The sequence below is a fragment of the Nannobrachium achirus genome (assembly GCF_963921795.1).
Source record: "Nannobrachium achirus genome assembly, chromosome: 13".
Lineage (NCBI taxonomy): Eukaryota > Metazoa > Chordata > Actinopteri > Myctophiformes > Myctophidae > Nannobrachium > Nannobrachium achirus.
The window spans coordinates 38,574,661-38,597,891 of record NC_137833.1 but is presented as its reverse complement, the minus strand read 5'-3'; the positions used below and the strand labels follow the sequence as shown (position 1 = coordinate 38,597,891).

The 23,231-nt window shown below is 40.8% G+C and overlaps 1 protein-coding gene across 2 annotated transcripts in view; it reads right to left on the bottom strand.

Annotated features, from left to right (window-relative positions):
- Window positions 1–18,076, bottom strand: part of LOC308296663 (scavenger receptor cysteine-rich domain-containing protein DMBT1-like) — a 63,846-nt gene extending 45,770 nt beyond the window's left edge. For both annotated transcript variants that reach the window (XM_080739990.1, XM_080739991.1), the window contains exons 1-5: window positions 18,000–18,076; window positions 17,862–17,879; window positions 16,405–16,629; window positions 11,458–11,841; window positions 8,697–8,819 (exon numbers count right to left, since the gene is read on the bottom strand). In XM_080739990.1, coding sequence (XP_080596116.1) covers window positions 8,697–8,819; window positions 11,458–11,841; window positions 16,405–16,629; window positions 17,862–17,879; window positions 18,000–18,063 — 814 coding nt within the window. In that variant the 5' untranslated portion in view covers window positions 18,064–18,076. The remainder of the gene's footprint in view (window positions 1–8,696; window positions 8,820–11,457; window positions 11,842–16,404; window positions 16,630–17,861; window positions 17,880–17,999) is intronic.
- Between the last annotated feature and the right edge of the window lie 5,155 nt (window positions 18,077–23,231).

Sequence of the window (23,231 nt, the reverse complement as noted above, 5' to 3'; positions counted from 1 at the left end):
ACAGTATGATTTGGTATTCCCCCTGTATCCTCCAGGGGGTGGTATTTCCCCTACATCCTCCAGAGGGCAGTATTTTCCCTCATCAGTCATTCAAGCTGCAAAGTTCAGGGTAGAAAAACTATATCCACTAGATGGCACTATTTTCCCAACTACTGTCAAAGTATTATTTTTAAATAAAACTAAACTATTGTATGAGTGAAACGATTATTTGCTTTAAAAATACTAAGTCCATTAAGGCGTTTCTAAGGCTTACACGTTTAGTGAATATCTACCGTATAGGATGGAAGTAACAGGATAAAATAATAGGGTTGTACGGTAAATATAATGGCATTTCAATTTAGTTTGTCAAAAAATAATATATAATCTCCCTATTCCATCAATTACAAGAAATACACATGCTGTTGTTAGTGATTCACCCCAACAGATATCGCTATTTCACATACATCTGTCAACTTAGTAATCCATAATTTCATATGACGGATTTGAATTTCCCATTGCATAAGCATACCTGGAAGCCTATATGTAAAGGTGTTGTATGTAAAGATAAATCTTTAGGTTATACACAATATTAGTTTAATATTTTAAGGAATACCTAGTATTTGAACCCCATAATATACTACTACTAATACATGTTTTCAGCGTATTGGACAAATGGCACAAAACTTTAAAAATGTTAAACTGTTCATGTAATGCCCCTCCATTGTATTTTAGATAACCTTTGTAGATAGGCCGTTTTTGCCTAGATTGGGTTCAAGTGGCTACAATGCTAAGTATAAGGTTATTTTTCATCTCTCTGAGATGACCATGAATAGCTAAAAAATAAACAAACAAACAATACAATTGTTTTACATCAGCTGCAGTACCACTAGTGGACACTAGTGACCACCCATGTTCTTACAATGAAAAAATAAATGTGAAAATAGCTGATCTACAAGCTGTATTCCTCTCTCATTTATGTAATGTTAATGAGAAATAGAGTTATTATTCTAGCGGTGTAGTACCACTATAGTGGCCATACAAATAATCCCCCTAACCCTAACCCTAACCCTTAAATCACACCATATTCCAATATATTATTCAACAGGGACAATCCCCACGTACATCACATCCCAGTGAAAATAATAGGTAGGCTAGGTATTACCCCAAAATAACACATCTGCAAAGCTGTTAGCCTATGGGTTCAAAATAGCTCATCTACAAGCTGTATTCCTCTCTCATTTATGTAATGTTAATGAGAAATAGAGTTATTATTCTAGCGGTGTAGTACCACTAGTGGCCATACAAATAATCCCCCTAACCCTAACCCTAACCCTTAAATCACACCATATTCCAATATATTATTCAACAGGGACAACCCCACGTACATCACATCCCAGTGAAAATAATAGGTATGCAAGGTATTACCCCAAAATAACACATCTGCAAAGCTGTTAGCCTATGGGTTCAAAATCACAAATCTACAAAACTTACTGTACATCTAATTTAATTATTATACAAAATAAATGTAAGATGGGGTGACACAATGAGTTGCATTAGTGTGTCATAGTCTTTAAACTGTTTTTACTGCAATCAGGTGTATGAACTCTAAAGATAAGCACACTTCCCCCTGGGTCTATGCACGTCTGTGCAACAAAGAAAAAACAAATGTGAAAATAGCAGATCTACAAGCTAACACTCTATAATTCTTTGTAATATTAGGACATTGTCATGTGTATTGTCAGTTCTATCCAATATCATTGCATTCAGTGCAAAACACCTAATATATACATGACTGGGACAAACCGGTTTGGTTGACAGCATATCTAAGTTAAATGTATTACTATGCAACACTTTGGTCATGTTGAGGTAAATAGTTTGAATAATCTAGTGTCTTGAGAACACAGATTAGACCTCCACAATACAACTATAAGTAGTATAGTTAGTCAAACTAGTGAAAATAGCTTATCTACAAGCTGGATTCCTCTCTCATTTATGTAATGTTAATGAGAAATAGTTATTATTCTATCGGTGTAGTACCACTAGTGGCCATAAGTGACCACACATATTCCTATGACAATACCAAATCCACCCCTGCTAACATGTCATCTTTGTAACATTAGGACATTGTCATGTGTAGTACCACTACTGACCACTATGTCAGAGTTTGAGGTGGGGAGGGTTTGAATTATAGATGCAGATGAAACTTCTGTAGTTTTAATATCAAATAGAGTTACAACAGAGGGTAATCAATATCTTCCAATCATTTTTATATTAACAAATGCCTAAACACATAAAATAGCAGATCTACATGCTGGTGCTAAAAATCACAAAATCCCTGCTTGTTTGTGTATCTGTCACTTGAATTATGTTCAAGAAATAGGCAAATTCCAAAATGCAATGATTTTGTTTTCTAGTGTCAGTAAAAACCCAGAAAAACCTCCCATGTCCGTACAGAATGGGTTGAAGAACAATACCTCAGAACTCTGTTAGTGATTATATTAAAAGCTCTTTCCTAGTATCTGTGATGAAAATTAGATAAGAAAAAACTTGGTGGTTGAAAAATGAGGAACTTTGTATAGAAGAAATGGATTAACTAACCAGAGATGGGACCCTTAGCAAACATATGTAGTTATATCATTTACTTAAACGTTGATTTTATTTATTTTTACCCTATAAAACCATGGTATGGCCTATGATCACATTATATTTTATCAAAAGGTTGATTAGTTATGAGAAGCTTTCAAATAACAGGCTACCTAATGTTAGTGTGATAAGAGATAAAGATAGCATAGTAGCCTACTTGATATCATCTGGGCTGTGTAGATAAGAAGACTTGTGAAAAATGAGGAAGTTTAGGATTAACTGCCCAGAGAGGGGGGCACTTGGTACAACATGTAGTTATTTCACCTACTTTTACACATGATTTAATTTTTGTTTACCCTTTTAAATATCTTATGTATAAACACATTGTTTTTATCGAATGACTGATTGTCGTGTAACACTTTCAAATGACAGATCAGCTACTGCTAGTATGATCAGAGATAAAGATATAGAGTACCCTCTTGGTGTCATATGTGGGGGGTCAGATAAGGGTAATTAGATACCTTGATAAGGAAATATATTTGTGCACCCTGTCATACAGTACCCAATATGACTATGCATGGGTGGAAGGGTTTTGAAATCACAGGTGTAGATGAAACTAAATTATAATGTAGGTTTAATATCAACTAAGGGCTTCAGAGTTAGTAAAGGGGGTCCTCAAAAGCTTCCAATCATTTTATATTAACACTGTAGAACTGTACACAAAAATAGCAGATCTACATGCATACAATGTTTCGCACTGCGAGACGTTGTGAGCTTGCAGATTGGCTATTTTCGCAAAGAGGTTTGGTGTAGGGGGACAAAATAGCAGACCGAGTACATATTATAATACCAATTTATTAGGTAATGATGGCTCAAGTGGTTAAATATATGAAAAAGAGCCATTGACATGACTCCAAAATACACTGATGTCTGTGCGGTCAAACAGCAAACAGATGGACAGACACAGATGATCTAGAAGTTGTACAATAACTATTACACATACAACTTACAATATACCATTGCCCCAACCATGTCATGCAATGTCACTAGTAAAGCAAAGTCACGATTTGAGGCAGGGGACAGTTTTAAAATTAGATAAGCCTAAGACCATCTGCTGCTTCTATTGGGGCTATCACACACACACACACAGTTTGCGACACATAGTGTAAACACACACATTCCCCCCCCCCCCACCCTTTCCTCTCTCTCTCTCTCTCTCTCTCTCTCTCTCTTCTCTATGTCATCATTAATAGACATGCACACAAATTAAACAATTAATATGCCTTCACAGCTGCAGTACCATTTATCACCGTATCAATCCCCACTAGAGGGTCAATTTCCTCATACCCCATCGCAAATGTGTCAAATCTGATAGGCCTACATTAAAAGCGATAAAAGCTTTTGCCTAGAAGGGTTCATGTGGTTAAATATGCTTATTGCTTAATGTCAGATAATATCCTCAGAGTTACTATAAAGTTGTTAACACTGTAGAACTGATGCCTAAAATATCAGATACACAATGCATAATATGATATTGCAGTGTAATGTTGTGAGTTTGTAGATTGGCTATTTTTAATACAGTAGGTATTGTTTTCTTATCACTCTTTATACAGACAACGTACGTTGGAACGAGAAAAAGAAGTTGGTGCAATATTGCAAACAGATGGACAGACACAGATGGCCTAGATGTAGTACATTATCTATTTATTACATACACATCATACAATATTCCATTGCCCCAATCATGTTGCTGTAATGTTACAGTTAGAAGCAACCCACACCATTGACTGATTGTCACACACACACACACACACACACACACACACACACACACACACACACACACACACACACACACAGTCAACCGATTATTGTGACATCCATGATTGCTGTCACTTTACCCCCCTTCCCTTTCACCACCCCTCCCTCTCTCCCTCCCTCTCTCTCTCTCTCTCTCCTCCTCTCCTCCTCTCCTCAACTCTTGCATACTGTAGTACTTTTAAAAACTTATAAACCAACAATATAAAACATAAAACCAAAACACTATAAAATATTAGTTATGATTATATTAAATATGCAGATTTTAAAATTTTTATTCAATTAATTTATACTAATTTATTCATTAATTAAAATATTTTAATCCATCTAATTAATTATGCATTAATTAAAACAGCGCCCCCCTAGTGGTAGGAATTCTGCACGCATATAGTGTATAATAAGACTACTCCAGTATACTGTAGCCAAACAAATGCTTTGTTAAAAAATGTAGCCCTCTCTTAAAAGCATCAGCAGACTGTGGAGCTTTCAGGTGGTCAGGGAGGGCCACAGTCAAGGGGCAGCTGAACACAGAGGCGTCAATTGGGTATGGCAAGCTATGGCAGCTGCCATACCTTGGCTACAGGGGGAAATAATACAATTTACTTTTCATCGTGCCTGCTGCTAAGGTATGGCAACATGACGGGTGTTTTGCACGTGCGCGAGGGCATACCTTAGCTTTTGCTGAACTGACGCCACTGGCTGAGCAGCACTGATGTTGGCCTACAAAGCAACCAAAAGGAATTGCACCCCCATATCTTCAAAGCCTGATCCAACCCTACAACCCTTCTCACTCACTCAGATCAGCTACTGTAAAACAGGGAAGCTGGCAGAACCATTATTGTGGGCTCGCCTGAAAATGAAAATAAAAACATCAATGTGTTCAGCTTACTGTGGCGACGTGTGCTATTACATTTTACAGCAATCGGCCAAATGGTGGCGCTGTAGGAAGCCTTCGAAAGTGCAAACTTTGAACAGGTATAGCTCATGCTCTGTTTGAGGTACAGCCATGAAACCTGTATACACGTATGCGTCTCCTCATGCCGAACAACCTTTACGCTCTAACTTTTGACCTCTGACCAATTAGTTCTCCCACCATTTTGAATTATATGAAAAACAGTTAAAATCTATCTCCTCCAGGGATTTTGGCGTTACGCACACAAAACCTTTTTCACATGAACTTTGGACCAATACGGTCAAACTGATCAACCAGATTTTTTTTAAAGTGAAACATTATTTTTTAATAATTCACTGAATATTGCAGTTTTATGCAAATTATTCCTTTGCCTCTAAATCATACATGCAAAGTTACACGTTCATGGCATTTGGCAAAGATGTAGAGGGTTAGTCAAAATATCACTGAAACCAATCTTATTCCAATTGGCCAAAGGGGGGCGCTATATCATTTTGAGCAGTTTGTGAAACGCTTAAACCCGTTTTTATTCTGGGATTTTTCTTAGCAATTTGCATGAAACATTCTACACACAATCTAAGGACCTTTATCTAACATGCCTATGAAGTGCACAAAAAAAAGAATTATAATAATAAATATAGCTGCAAGCAGCGATAAAGTGGCCAAAAACACCTCAAATCATGAACACAGCCTGAAATCTTGCAAGCACATTCCCACTAGGTCAAGGAACAGATGCCACCCTTCTCACATTGGCCTGTTGTAGCGCCACCAGCGGGTCAACTTTTGCATAACACATTTTTTGAACAAAATGCCTCAAATCATGCATGCAGCGTCCGATTGCGTCAGTAACGTCAAAGAGAGCACTGCCTGCGATCGAAGTTCATGTTGTGCTGCGTTCATGATTTGGGGCATTTTGTTCAAAACAGACCAATCCTGCCAACTATAGAAGCCAATGTTAGCCAATCAGGATGGAATATGAAATATTGGACAGATCCGTCCTGATCACATGACTAGAGATACCGTGTACTGATTTGTGTGATTTTTTTGATAAAATGTGAAGGAGTAATATAAATAAATGTGTTTTACATAAGTCGGCCACTGGGAGTCGGTTAGCACTGGAGAGGGCATTGCTACTACAGCTTCCGTTACTTCTGCTGCTACCAGGAGCCGCCTGCCTGCCTGCCTGCCTGCCTGCCTGCCCTCCTGCCTGCCTGCCTGCCTGCCTGCCTGCCAGCCTGCCTGCCTGCCTGCCAGCCTGCTTGCCTGCCTGGCTGCACACTTCAGATTCAGCAGACAGGGGTGGCCTGCTGCCTGCCCGCCTGCCTGCCTGCCTGCACGCTACATATTCAGCAGACGGAAGTGGCCTGCTGCCTGCCCGCCCATTCACCTGCCTGCCTTCCCGCCTACCTGCCGGCCGGCCTGCCTGCCTGCCCGCACGCTACAGTTTCCGCAGACGGGGGGTGGCTTGCTGCCTACCTGCCCGTCCGCCTGCCTGCCTTCCCATCCGGCTGCCCGCCCGCCTGCCGGCACACTACAGCATCAGTTAATGCTATTACTGCTGCTACCATGAGCATGAACCAGCGCCGTGTCGTGCGGGAAGCTTGAGGCGCAGGCTCGTCTTCTGGGGGCGCTGTCATGCTGCGACCCGTCGTCGCCACCGCCAGGTCGTAAAGGAACCTGGGAACTGCAGTTTCAGCACCAGAGGTGGGAACTCCATTCCTCTTGCCAGCTGCAGCTTTCCCAGATGCACTGAGGAGCCAGACTCTAGCAGGTAAATAGCAGCGCATTTGCTTGTTTGGTTCTGTTGGGCGTTCAGCCGCTCTCTAAGCTTGCAAATAATAGGTAACCAATAACCATAGTTAAATAGCAGCGCACTTGCTTGTTCTGTATGTTGGGCTTTTAGCCGCTCTCTAGGCTTGCATAGCTTGCCTTTAAAGGTCAAGACGTGGATCTTGTGGAGATTCTTATATGTGCAGCAGCAGACTCTGCAGCAGAGCGCTCTGTGGACTGCGGAAATTTCTCTGTGATCCTAAAAGTCAGCGACCCTAGGCGTGGTTTTCATTGCAATGGTCAGCTAAAGCTAAGATTGTATTAACTGCAGCAAGCACATGCTGTCACCAAGGCCAGGCTTAAGGTGTGTCTAGCGCATGGCCTCTGAGATTGCAGCTCGCAGGTAATTCAGGGAAGGTGCACCAGTGGCAGTCGCAAGAACTAACTCTCCCTTCTGTCCTTTCATGTCCATGCTGAACACCTGGCTGTCTGCCCGAAGTCCTCGTCAAACGACCCCTGAGAGAGCTCTGCCAGATTGCGGCCTGCCCCTCTACACACCGCATTCTCCGGATCGGAGCAGCCACACCAGCAGCGCTTCTGGTGCCCTCAGCAAACTTAAGATCCGGCACGCCCAGCGGCTGTTGAGCTATCAAGCCCACGCAACACAGGACTGATCGAGGCGTGACTGTTCCAAGCTGGAGTCAGACGCGCTTCAGTAAATGTTACTAGAGGGTCAGGTTCTGCCGCTTGGCACGCGGCAGGCAGTGATCGACGTAGCAAGCGGGACTGATGGGCCTTTGCTACTCTGAAAGTGGCTGCACTATTAGCAGGGTTGTTCCATAGGGGTTCACTATGCTGCTTCTGCTGCGTATACTCGGACATGTGCCCCTGATAGGTTGTGTGTTTTATTTGCTGCTTCTCTGCGGCGCTTCACATGTATTGAATATGCAAAAGCAAGGTGGTTGCTGGGGTGTCCCTTAAGAATAGAGCATACCGCGCTTGGGGCAGACCTACTGTCAGCCCGCTTAGCAGTAAACTTTCTTGCAGCTTTTACATGGCCATACTTGTACTTCACCGTACATGGTACACGTGTGATCTTGGGCCAGCGGGAAATGACCCGAATACAGAATCCATCGCCAAAGTTATGCTCCTGCTTAGGTTACTATATAGATGCCTGGTCCTATTTCCTAAGCTGCTAGTATGCGGCCTGCGGCCTGCTTTAGTATAGTATCACAGTTATACATGTCATGCCCTAGCTTGCCGCTCCTGCGGCTGTTAGTATGCCTATGCTTAGTGTATGCTGCTGCCTTTATGTATCGTGCTGCTGTTTATATGTTTGCTGTTGCTGCCTTCACGCTGCCATTCTGTCAATAAAGTATTATTTAACCTAAAGAACGCTCCCCTGAAATGCAATAACCATACGTTATTTTATTTTATGATGAATAGAAAAAGTCAAAGCTGAATCTGATTGATATTTCAATAATGGGCAACAAATGGTGAAAATAAAAGTTAATCAATAAAATATTTTTTTGTAACATAACTTATTAAATTAAATTAAATAAATTATTCTTATTCACTATTTGGTGTTTGAGAAAAGAAATGCACAAGATCATGGATTTCGGTAACTTCGGGTTACCTGAGGCACCTGTTGCATCGGGATAAGGAGCTGGAGCATCGGTAGGCCTCCCCAGAAGTTCTTTCAATGTCCATCCACTAGGGCGAGGGGGGCGAGAGGCAATGGGCTCCTCTGTTGAGGTCGCTAAAAAGAAAGAAAGAAAAAATATGAATTATGTTCAGCACTGAGACACCAGTAAACAGGACAGGGGTTCAATTTAACCCTTAAGTTATGTTCGGGTCATTTTTACCTGTAAAATTTTCATTAAAAAAATGTTTTCCACCTGAAACTCACTGGCCTTAAAGATTATTCTGTGATTTTTCTGACCCATAATGCTGTTCGTGGGTCATTTTGACCCGGGGGATATTTGGTTTAAAAAACAATGTGAATAAATGTTATCTTGACAAATCATCATCATACATCATTATACAAAATTCATATGATATATATGGTAAAATAAACAGTGAACTTAGAGTTGAAGCATTTGGATTTGATTTTGCGATGGTGCCCTTGCAGGAATTAGTTTGCACCGCTCATTTCGCAATTGTGCGATTTTTCTTTTAAAGATTTTCAAAAATTGAAGAATAGTGGTCATTTTTTGAGCGGTGCTAACCGCTCCTATAGACCGCTTTTTTACCAAAACTATGATGTCACAAATGATGATGACATGAGTTCGCTAGACCAATGAAACACTTCGATTCTGTTGATCTGTCCATGATGTCATATGCACAGAGGCACCCGATTGGTTCACCCTGATTTAGAACGCGTTTAGGCCGTGTAAATTACGTCATAAAAAATTATTGAGCGGTGCTAACCTTGAATTTCAAAATTGTATTAGATGAATATAACTTATAAGCGATAAAATAACCACACTTTTAGACAGACTGTGGAAAATCTTACAGGTTATAAATGATAGGCAACTAATACAAGTTTAAAATACAAATAAACAGCTTTTGAAAAAAATGATGATGTCACTAATGAAGATAACATGAATTAACTAGACCAATGAAACACTTCGATTCTGTTGATTTGTCCATGATGTCATAGTCACAGAGGCACCCGATTGGTTCACCCTGATTTAGAACGCGTTTAGGCCGCAGAAAATATTATGTCACAGACAGGGAGGCACCCAATTGGTTCACACTTTAGGCCATTGACTTTGAATTTCAAAATTGTATTAGATGAATATCATTGATAAGCGATAAAATAACCACACTTTTAGACAGACTGTGGAAAATCTTACAGGTTATAAATGATAGCCAACTAATACAAGTTTAAAATACAAATAAACAGCTTTTGAAAAAAAAAATTATGCTGTCACTAATGATGATAACATGAGTTAACTAGACCAATGAAACACTTCGATTCTGTTCATTTGTCCATGATTTCATAGGCACAGAGGCACCTGATTGGTTCACTCTGATTTAGAACGCGTTTAGGCCGCAGAAAATACGTTATAAAAAAGTGATGTCATAGACAGGGAGGCACCTGATTGGTTCACCCTTTAGTTAGGCCATTGAATTTGTTGACGAACAGATCTTGACAAACTAAAATATTCATCTTCTGGCCTCTGTCGTTCTGCACCATCTTGAAGAAGGATCTTTTTTCTAGAACATCCTGACTCAAGGTCTGTGGTTCTGGAATCTCCTTGACAAGGGTCTGTGGTTCCTTTGTATACTTGCCCAGGGTCTGTGTTTCCGGAGCCTGCTGGTCCATGCTCTTCGGGCACTTACAGAAGGTCTTCTTGAAAGATTCAGTCAAGTCAGTGGTCTTGAACATAGCTGACAGCTGTTCTACTTGGCCCTCGCCCTCTGAGTAGTCTTTGGCGGTCCAGACCAAGGTTTTGGCTGATGATCTCATGGGTTTGAGCTCCATGGCCTGGGAGATGGTGTGGTTGGCACACACCTTCAGCACCTGCTCACGCCTCATCAGGATGTGGTAGAAGTGTTTGACAGGGTGAAAGAGAATTCTGATTTTTCTCTTCTATTCACTCTTTGACTGCCACCAGGCTGTTAATGGCCAGGCTGTTTGTCTGACCTCCTGTCTGTTCTCCCTCTGTCTCCCCCTTGCTTTATAACTCACAAGAAGCTCTATTTGGCTCTATCTGTTTTCAGACAGCGACATTTAGGAGTTTCTCTTGCATCTCGGCTACTCCAAATGGAGTTTCTGGTGACACATACATGTGCACGATAAATTGTTATTAGCCTTTGGTCTGGTCAAGGATACCAACAAACCTGGCTGGTATGTTGCGCATAATATACTCCTGATGGTGTAACCGACATAATCTGTTTCCAAGAGGCAACCCAGCACTTCTTCGCGTTGGCCGTCAGTCAAAGTTAGAGGGAAAAGTCTGACCAACCACATATCCTGGACCTTTCTGGCACAAATCGACCACTACCCAGGATTCAAGACAGCGACCACACTACATTACCCTCGTAGACTATGGTTGCTGTTTCGAATCCTGGGTTTTGTTCAATATGAGCCGGTGTAAAGGTCAGGACACACGAAAACCTTATATAGTCTGAGCAGACCTCTAGACTGACATCATACACAACAAAAAGAATATTGCCATGCATGCCAATCAACACTGATTCGCGCAGGCGCCCTTGCAGGAATTAGTTTGCACCGCTCACTTCGCACGGGTGCGATTTTTAATAATGTTGACACAAATCTTCTCTACAGCCAAATACTGTATATCAATTTGGAGGTCCGGCATGAAAATGTATGAAAACAACTGAACAAGTCTGTATGTGACTGTAGTTGGCAAAGTGTGTGTACGTACCTCTGTAGCAGATCGCTTCCCGAAGAGTGTAGCATGACACATCATTCCATTTACCGTTGTGGCCTTTGCGAGGATCCTTGATATTAATCTCCACACAGTCCTCATCACCGCCTGCGTTATTGGGCTCCCCAGGTGCCCAGTTCTCAGCCTCCGTGGTCACGGTCTCCCCGGTTTCTACCCAGGTAAAAACGCCATTCACTCTGCGAATGCCGATCCAGTAGAAGCGAGGGCCGGGCATAAACTGGTTGAGGTAATCATTCTCCTCTCTGGTCTGGACGGCCACCATGTCTGCGAAGTGTTCCTGGCACCACTGACGTGCCTGGGACCAGTTATGTCCCTTGGAGCTCCTGTAGTATGTCTTCGGTAAACCAGTTGTTGTATCTGCTGCAGGTGCAGATCATAGGGGAGACCCGGGACAAAAGTAACACATTTTGCATTTTCCTTCATAATTCGCTGACTACTTCAACTTCTTTTAGCATATTTTGCTATAAGAAACATATGTGCACTAATTTATAATAATATTTAGAAGCTTTCACTACTAAGGATCAAGACTAAAATATTACTTTAAGAGTGATACAATTACCCCCCGTGACAGGGGCATTTGTAACAGTGATTGGGGGCAATGTAAAAAATAAACCTAATATTAACACACTACATCTCAAATAAAAACACATCACTATTTAAATGTATACATTAGGGACCAAGCCTGAAAGGCTGCTGGCCCTATTAACACTACATTGTATTACTAGGCCTCTATTAACCATATTCACACCATTTTGCAAAATGGCTGCCATATGAAAAGGCCTATGATACATTTTACATACCCTCAGTGATGCTTTGTTATCAGTCCTCCTCCTCCTGGAGGAGGACCCCATACACACCCATTGTAACCTCAAACTCCATTTTAACCATGACAGATTCATTAAAAACACCCATTATCTTTTCTGGTGACTCATACTACCTTCCTAATACACGAGCAGGCCTTGTTTTTTTGATAACCTTTTTCATATCTTTTTATAATTATTTGGGAAAATGGAAGAAATTTAATACAATAAAAATTATTAAAAAGAAATGATAAAGGTTATCAAAAAAACACAGCCTGCTCACATATTAGGAGGGTAGTATGGGTCACCAGAAAAAATAATGTGTGTTTTTAATGAATTCCATGCTTCCATGGCTGGAGCCTGTCCCTATCAGCCTTTCGGCCTGGCGGAGACAATAAATTGATTAGTCTGACTACCGGTAACCACTTAAGCCCTATAATATTTAATTGTAAAAACAGTGTCATGCAAAAGTGCTGATCTCCAAGTGCACAATGCATCATCAAGTGCAGCATTTTGAGCTTGTAGATCTGCTATTTTTGCCATTTTCAAATGTATTAGGATTTTTTTTGTGGAGAAACTGTGGGTCTGCAGTTCTAGTCATTCAAATAGAGGCTGTGGCCGTCATACCCCACAGAGTTCAGGTAGGACCTCTCAATCACTGAAGAACAGTCCACACGACCTGACAAGGCAAAGTTTGTGCATGTTCTTGATGTTGAATGGCTTTTTTTCTACTATAAAGGACTTTTTCTTTTTTTTAGATTGTAATTAGAGAACAGAAAAGATGTGTGTTAAAATGTTTTCATTTACTGCTCTCTATTGTTTTAGCGATTTTAATTATTTTGATTTCAGTGGGTGGGGGCATACAAGTGGCTAAATATGTATTTTTTAGACACTGCCCTCATTTATCAACGTGGTGCAGATCAAAATGTGGGTGTACACCGAAATTTAGGGAAGTCTCGACATTTATCATTTCAACTTGACTTTGACGTTGGCGTAGGGTAGGATCAAATCTCACGTCAAGTCCAGAGGTGGTGTAGGATTCATCCTACACCACTTTGTTCCATTGTAGACGTGCGGAGCAGCATTGTGTAACTATTTGACAGGCAATGGACCATGCGCGCAGGGGGTAGGGGGGGACGGGGGGGATTAACACCTCCACTTTTTTTGGGTGGGGGGGATATCCCCTCCAGTGTTCATGACCTCTTTAAATTTTTAAAATCGCTTCATAATTGCCCGATCTATGAGGAATCAATCTGCAGTTTTGCTTTGCTTCATATAGATGCGTGATCGCTGATCGCGATGCGTCATGCCAATTTAGCCAAATAAGAAAAGAAAAAAAGCTCTCGAAGCACTATAGGCTATACATGGCATGTTGACAGCTTTTAGGTCTAAATATGTTTTTTTCGGACACACACATGTACAGTAGGCCTATGTGCTACAGTTCAAGGACATGCAGCAGCCGTCTGGCTGCCATCACCTAGGCGCTGAATTAAGTAATTAAACAGCCCTATTCTTTTACATCTCTGTCATTTTTGGTCTAATTTTACAAATGTAAATTTCTAAATAATAAATGAAATGTATTTATTATTACTGTACTCAATATCAAACTAAATCAGGTGGGATATGTTTTATTTCGTTTAATTAGGCTACTGGTTCCATCAGATTCCCTTTTTTTTTGGCAGGAGGCCGCCGTTCCGTAGCCTATTAATTAATAGGCCACTATGCGTCCATTGTTCACTCAACAAGGCCAGCCTATGTCACACTGACACGCTGGCATGAGATGAGAGAGACAAATAGATATGTGGACGTGACAAAAAAAAGTATTATATTAATATAGCCTTCTCTCTCTCTCTCTCTCTCTCTTTCTCGCCTTTTTTTCTCTATACGCAAACAATGTCGGTTCTAATAAAACAGACCTTATTGAGTGTGAGATATTTACAAGCATGATATCACTGTGATATGTGAATAAGCATTAGCCCCCCCATCCTCTGGTTTTATGCCAGTTAAATGGAATGACGGACAAGCTTCTGATTGGTGAATGTACCTACAGCGGTCATGCCATCGGTTTCCTCACACGTTTCCATGAAAACACACCCATGAATAATTTTTCACGTGGTGAGTGCACAATTACGATCATCGCAAATCACATAATCAGCTGCTGAGCGTTATTCATGCGTCAAACGCGATCGTCGGCAGTCGGTATCTCCTTAGCACGGGCGTTAATTACCGCCTTCTTAATTGGGCCCTGAGTAGTTCTCATTTCAAGGCGTATTACTGCCCTCTAGAGGCACAGTCCCACCAGTGCAGTGCAGTCAGCTCAGCTCAGCTGTTCTGAATGAGTTTAATTAATGCAACGCGATAGTGACAAGCAGGCAGGCAGTGGCAGAAGGAGACCGTCATTGCAGGTGCTGGACCTGCTGCTGGTGTGTGTAGGCTAGTCTCACATCATTCTCAGTCAAAAAACCAAAAAACGATAACGTCGTTCTTTAAATCAAGCAACAATGTAAGTACCTTTGAACAGATGCATAATGGAAATGCAATTTCGTTTGTCAACACATTTTAAGTTACGTTTCCTCTTGTTACTGTGGGGGGGATACAGTAACAAGAAAAAAAATGCCTTGAAATCTGTGTAAAACAACTGTGTAATTCAGCTCAAGTGGAGGGGATATGTCCCCCCCTCCTCGGGGCAAAAGTGGGGGGGATATCACCAAAAGTGGGGGGGATACCCCAAAATTTTTCGCGCGCACATACCTCCCAGATGTGTCCCCTTCACTTTTAAAATGCCTCCTGCGCCCCTGCAATGGACACATGTATCCACTCGAAAATGTATATCCAACACAATAATAAATAATCCTGTGAAAATATAACATTTTATAAAAGTATATTATAGCCAGCTACATCATGGACATGCACGCCGATGTTATTTCCAAGTTACAATGACAAGCAATCAAAATCTAGCAACATGGAAGCAATCTACTGTTAAGTGCTTTCTGTTTCTTTTGGTAAAGCAAGGCCCTGCTTTATCATACAAGACTGTAGCACAAAACTAGTGAAAACAGCCGATCTACAAACACACAACGCCTCGTGATGCAAGGCGCTGTGTGCTTGTAGATCTGCTGTTTTCACTGATTTGTGTGATTTTTGGATAAAATGTGAAGGAGTAATATAAATAAATGTGTTTTACATAAGTCGGCCACCTGGTGGTGCTATAAAAGGCAGATGTGAAAAATGCAGGACATTGGCCTCTAGGGAGTGCACATACAACATTTTACACTGATCAGTGGAGTTATTGGTAAAAACACGAATCGGCCTGTTATAGCTCCACCATGAGGTTGATTTGTGGAATTTCTTCCTCTGCCTTTTGGGAATGTGCGTGCACAATTTCACCAAAATTGCACGCTGTATTCATAATTTGAGGCATTTTGTTAAAAACTGACCAATCCTGCAAACTTTGGAAGCCAATCTTAGCCAAAAATCTGAAAGACCCATTTTGTTTAATGACTATAGTCATACTGTGTACAGATTTGTGTGATTTTTGGACAATACGGTGTGCTGCGTCGCCAACGAACCTAGCTCTTTGCTGACTAATTAGCGCACATGCCGCGGCATAGCTCAGGGGTAGAGAAACCGTTATTAGAGCACGAAGGGTTCCCAAAGGCTTCCCAGTTCGAATCCGGGCTCCCCCTGAGTTAGTGTCGAAGATTTCTTGAGCAAGACTGTGTGAGTGAATGGGTGAATGTAATGCACAATCTATGTACAGCGCCTTGGATAAAAGCGCTATATAAATGCACCATTTACATGCCTGGGATATCGATGTCTCGAGTTCACCTTCTGGCTGAGGCTACATTGGTGGCAGTATAATTAAAAACGTCAAAGTATGTTTATGTACAATAGGTGCAGATCAGCCTCACTGTATCTGGCATGCCTGAGATATCAGTTTCCCGGGTTCGCCTCCCGGCCGAGGCTACAGTAACATTTTTGTAACATAACAGATATAATTAGTCTGACATTTTAAATTGTTTCTCTGGCTGACCTACTCTCAATGATCTACTTATTTTTATTCACTATTTGGTGTTAAATTCACAAGATCATGGGTTTTGGTAAGTTCGGGTTCCTGAGGTACCTGAAGTTGCATCGTGATAAGCAGCTGTAGCATCGGTAAAGGTGGTTCCAGCAATGTGCTCCTCTGTTGAGTTTGTTCCTGAGGTACCTGAAGTTGCATCGTGATAAGCAGCTGTAGCATCGGTAAAGGTGGTTCCAGCAATGTGCTCCTCTGTTGAGTTTGTTCCTGAGGTACCTAAAGTTGCATCGGGATAAGGAGTTGTAGCATCTGTATTCTGCCAATGATCTGCCAAAGAAAGAAAGAAAAAAATAGAATTATGTTCTGCACTGAGACATCAGTAACAGTAAACAGGACAGATGTTCAATTTAACCATATTCACACCATTTTTGCAAAATGGCTGCCTAGAACGTTTCGCTCACCGAACTGAATGGTGGTTGTAATCTGCATGGATAATAATTATCATCTGTACTGTTGCTGTGTCTTATCCTGTGATCCTGTGAACTGTCTCGAGTGGTAGATAATAATTATGTGCGTGCGTGCTGAATGGTAATCCAGATAATAAAAGAAACAATGTAATTCACCACTTTGATAAAAAGTAATCCAGATAATAAAATAAGTAGCCTACAGTAGAACAGAGGACATACATTGTGAGCTTGTATATCTGCTATTTTCAAATGATTTTTATACAATTGAAAACGTGTATTTCTACATACAGTAGCAGTCAGCCATAGTTTTGTACTTTTTCAGTTTTTTATGTGTCTATGGATTTAACAGTATTCTAATAGGCCACCGGGTGGGGTTATAAATCTGGTATAACCCCACCCCTCCCTCTTCCCTGTGTATTTGTGTTTACTTCCTGAAAGCTGAAAGCCTCTTACTCAAAAGGCCCAGTAGAAAAACACAGATTAAATGACATCATATACTCATCCCCTCCCTCCCCTAGCTGGGTCCCCACCCACCTGACAACCAAGCATATAGGTGGGTGTAGCCACATAAAAACACAATTTCAACTCTTTCTGTACACCTTTTTTTGAAAATGTCTTCCTACTAGTATAATCATAATACCTGATCATCATGTTTTAGGGGAGAAACAAATCATGACACTGCATCTTTAAAGTAAAAACATGTTTTCCACCACTTGTAGTTAGTCACAAGAAGGCGAATGGACATACAACAGTTGCTAATACAGTTGGCCGTAGTATTATAGCCTATTTATTGGCTGATGTGAAAGCAAAGGGTGTAAATTAAAGCCTGACAAACAACTTTAAACAGTAGAGCTGCAGTATTGATTATTTATTATTTTATCTTAGTCATTATCATACAAATTACAGTTCTGATTAATTGAATAATAAAGAAGCAGATTTGTAATAATTCTTGTTAAGAGTGTTTTTATAATTGAATAAATTGATTAGTCTGACTAACCACTTAAGCCCTATTTAATTGTAAAAACAGTGTTGTGCAAAAATACAAGTGCAAAATCTGTATATAGATTCAATCAATACTTTTTTATTACTCACCTATGTAGTCATCCCACCCTGAAAAAAAAATTATAAATTATATTGACGTTATTAAAGAACAAGAGATCTATCAGTAATGCTTGTCGTTATAATGTGAAAGGGTTATAAACATGACTACTGAAAATGACGACGCATTACCTTGTCCTTGCACCCCATGTGAGACCACCACGCAGCAAAGAACTGAGAGAGCCCACAATGTCATGGTTCTCCTTCCTTCACCTTCCAACAGAACATGTCTCTGCCCTGAAACATGACAGCTTATATAGGCCCTACCAGGGAAGTGCAGAGAATGTTAGAAAGGCAGGGGCTGAAATTTCTAAAAGGGCATGTTGGTGAAAATATTGAAAATAGCCAACCTCCAAGCCGAGCTTGGTGGTTGGCTATTTTTGGTGCTTGATACCACAATGAACTAAGCATAATCAAGTCAATACTGGAGATGTGGCATGACGGCATGCATTCAAGTTCAGGAGAGTTTGGACAAGGCAATTCTCTTATCCATGCTGCTTTCAGGTATGGCATGGAAAGAGGGCATTTGCATTTATTTCACAATTGTAAAAACTGCATTCATGGTCTAGAGAGGGCACTTTTTACAGACGGATAAAAGGGCAAGGGCTCAAGCCCTCTTTGATGTCTATGCGTGCACATGCCTGGGGCCTCGGCACCACCCTGTCACCCATGAGGTTTCGTTCTTGCATCCATAAAGTGGAGAGGACTGAATTTGACCGATCACTCAATAAATAATGTGCGTGAGAAAACACACCTGGGTCATTTCATCATCGTATCATTAAGTGTTAGTGAACACACAAATATAATCATTTTAGCACAAAAACCCTACGGGAGCTGTTTTTTTTGGACATAGCATAGGACCTACCGCAGCGCACTATTATGCAACAATGATTCCCAGAACTTTTAAAATGCTGATGACAGCACTTATTCAACTGTCATCATGTACTGAACACATTTCAGTTCCTTTTTATTCCCTTTTCTCAGTTCACTTCAGGGTAAGGGTAAAAGGGAAATTCCTTCCTTGCACAAAAACAAAATTCACCCACTGTTTTACACCTGTAAACCTGCAATGTCAGAATGAAGATGATTCTGATTCTGTCCCTAGTATTTTGTGGCGAAGATTCTGGGGAAATTGCATTTTCATATCAGATGAAGTAGGGAATCCACAACTATTGTATAAATGTTGCAAATGTTTTCATAGACATCATAGATAGCTTCATAAAAGTCTTTGATAGCACTGTCAATTTGTAGCGTTGTGTTGGATTCATGTTAATGTGTGGTTTCAGACAGTTAACCACTTAACCCTTGCATTGTGTTACAAATCGGCTGACACTTTTGGTGTTAGCGCTTCAAATTTGACCTGTGATTTTTACTCCCCCACCTCATAGCTAACTTGTTATGCATTAATTTCCAAGTAAGCACTATTTAAAATATTATTTTGGGTTAGGGTTATTGTTTCATCTTTCAATAAAACGTTTCACTCATTCAATTTACTATAATGAAGACAATGCATTATCTGGCTTGTTTTAGTTTTTTTAACTTTAAAATTGTTAAAATTAATAGTGACATCTGTAGTGTTATGGGTAAAAATTGACCCATATACGGTAAAGAAGGTAAAGTAATTTATTTTTTACAAACACAAACTTTATTTTAGTCTCAATAGCAAATGCAAATTGAGGACAAGTGTCTTCCTCTGTCATGTAAATATTGACTATTGACAATTTGGGGGGGGGGGGGATTGAGACACTGATGCAAAAACAATATGTTTATTTTCTGCCATTCTTTACCATTTGCAATACAATGAACTGTCAATGAAAACAGATACACCTACAAGCAGGATTGCTGGAACAACCTTTGAAGTGGGAGAGCAGTAGAGAAAAATATAATACAATAAAATAGGCTGATGGTAAAGCACTCAGTTCTCTCCCTCCCCCCTCCTCCTCCCTCTCTCTAGTCGCCTAGTCTCTACTCTTAAGTTATGCACACACGCATGCACACTATGCACACACACATACACACGCACACGCACGCACGCGCAAGCACGCACACACCGACACACGCAGGCACACACACGCGTTTGTATGCCTGCAATTTCCCCAGAATCTTTGCTGCAAAATAGGCCTATGTACAAGTGAAAGGTGGAATCACTTCCTGTTCCTCTTAGCTGTTTCATTCTGAGCAGCTATGAGAGTGTCAACAAATGAAAGTGCCGGTCGCAAGGATGTGTATTTCTTTGACTACCGCGATTTGCAGAAGTAACTAAAGGAGGCTACACTACTCAACATATGAAAACATATGCACGTACAATTTAAAATATTAATTCCACATTATCCAGCAATATGAAAACATTAGTGCACCACCTTGACAAATATGAAAACATCATTACAAATAGCATTAACCACATGAACCCTGGCTATGCCTAGGGAATAAGCCAAAAATATCTGATCTATAAGCTCACAACGTGTCGCGCTACAACAGTTTAGCAGAAATCCTTTAGCTAAAACTGCTAATTTTTGGCAATTCTCACTGATTGTAAACCCCAAAAGTGAATTCAGTGTCCTCATCACTCCCAGATGAGTTGAATAGCCACTATATCGTTTTGAAGCACAGAGTCAAGCCGCCCCCACCCCCACCAACTCCCTCCTGGATCCACTCTCAGGCTGATTTGTGTGGCATTTCTTCCTCTGCCTAATGGGAATGTGCGTGTAAAATTTCACCAAATTTGCTCGCTGTGTTTGTGATTTGAGGCATTTTGTTCAAAACTGACCAATCCTGCAAACTTTGGAAGGCAATCTTAGCCAATCAGAATGGAATATGGAAAATTGGACAGATCCATGTCGATCACATGACTGTAGAGATACTGTCTACCGATTTGCGTGATTTTTGGACAAAATCTGTTGGAGTACTGTACACAAATGTGTTTAGCAAAAATTGGCCTCATGGTGACACTATAAGGGGAAATCTCACTATTTCGAACGACCGTCATTTCGACAAAGGGGCGTCGGGAGGGTTAGTGACTCACCCCACGGAGGTTAGGTTTAGGGTAAGGATTAGAGTTGGGTGTCGAACAGATGACACGTAGTAACAGTGAAACGCTCCCGCGCTAGAACAAGCCCATGTGGAACGTGGGGCAGAGGTTATGGATTGGCATCCAGGGAGTGTGCGCGCACAGTTTGGCAGCGACCGGGCCTTCGGCCTGCCGGAGACAATAAACCTTCAAAAATGACACTCTCTGATTGGACAATAGTGTGTCTACAATAAAGAGGGCCTACAAGGGATCCAATGGTGAGGATAGAAGCTGGTTCACTGAAATCAGTAAAAGACACTTCCAGGCGCTTTGAAAGTACTGTACAATAACTAGAAAACAGGTCTCCACCAGGCTGGGTTGCCTACAAAGGGCCTGCATAGTGCATAGCCTCTATTGGAAGAGACAAATCTGGCTGATGCATCTTGATCACATTTTATACACCAGAGATAATGTGTACACATTCTGAGCTTGTAGATCTGCTATTTTCAAAAGATTTTTTATACCATTGAAAACTTGAAATGGGATATCCTGCATAAATTGAGGTGTCTCTCTCAAACATGTAAACATTGATTTGGGGGGAATTCAGCCACACTTCTCTGTCGGGTCATAGAGACACTTTTTTTATAGAGACCATCAGAATTAAATAAAATGGTAACAATTAATGTTGTTGTGTTAAAATAGCTGTGTCTGAGGTTATCATGAAGCCGGGTCATGAAAACGGGTAAAAAATTACCCTAACCAAAAAGGTTAAACCCTCAATACTTAAAAACTTGTACTTTGCCTGCTCTTTTTACCAAACCTCTTTGCAGAAAATAGGCCATCTACAAGCTCACAACTCCTCCCCATGCTTTAGCTTAAATGTTAGTCACACCATATATCATTTAACATTTTAGAACGTTTTGGGGGCAGCAGTGGCTACGGAGCTAGAGCAGATGCTTTGGAAGAGTAAGGTTCCATGTTCTATTCCCAGTTCCTCCTGGCTGCCTGTGGAAGTGTCCTTGAGCAAGACACTGAACCTCTAACTGCTCCTGATGAGCAGGTTGATGCCTTGCATGGTTTGCTCCTCCATAAGAATGAGTGAATGTGAAATACATTATAAAGTGTTTTGCGAAGGTATGGAAAAACTATAAACTGTAAGGCAATCAGACTATGTGAGATACCTTTATATTCTGACAAAGTTGATATTTTGGTATGAATTGTGTATGAATGTGCTTTTCAAGTTTAATGGCAATCCACCAAATTAGATTTTGAGTTTGACCGATGGGTTTTTGTCCCTGCATTGTACTATGTTTTGGAACTTCAATGGCGTATACATCAGGCTTTAGCCTACTGTTGCCCACATTAATGTACTATATTCAGAGATTCTCAAAATAAAAGCAGATATACCAAATTACAAGAAGTCATTGCAAAATTATTATGCGTCTTCTAGCCATCATTACACATTGAAACACAGTCTTTTGATGATGCATTTATTTGTTGCTGATAAGAGGTTACAAAGGAGAGCAGTGAATTAAAATGCCACAATGAGCAGAATAGCTAGAGTACTAATGATTAGAAAAGATGAAGCTGGTCATTGATGTTTCAGCTTAAGCCTTGATCTCCACCTTGGATGTCCCTCCATCCTGCTCAGTATCTGTGGATGAAAGAAAACATTAAACATCATCATTAGTATTGTGTCTTTTTTGTCTTATGGCGTGTTAATACAAGAGTCAACAACAAACCCCACCTTATTGTGCCTATTAGTAACGTATTACTTTCACTATCTGCTTCATGGGCGCTATTAGAACGAGGTACAAATGGTCTCTGACCTTTCAGCTGGAATGGACCTAGGACCATAGTGTGGCTGTCATGGTCTGACGCCAGGTCTCGGGCCTTGCGGCTGCGGCAACCACGACGACAGCGGGAACTGTTGTCAGAGGCTGGGCAGATGAGGACTTTGCACTGCAAATACACCATTTCATGGGCTCGCAGAAATTTGAAGGATTTGAAGGTGAAACGGGCGAAGCTATTGGAACCAGCCGTGAGATCATGGTAGGAGTTGTCCCTGGCACATCTTAAGGAGAAACAAAGCCAATGTTACAGCATGATATTGGAAGTTTGAACGTATATGGAAAATCATCCATATACATCTATGTACTGCATCTCTCCTCTCTTTTACAATAGCAATGTCTCCAGAAGACATGCAGGTCTTTCATTGTAGCATTGACCATCATGTTTGAACCTTCATATACTTTGTGATCAATTCTCATCATTGCACCATCTTACCCGTTACGGACAAGGTCATAGGATCTGCTTTGGAAGTCATCGGGGGAGGCCACACAGGTGTACGGGAAGAT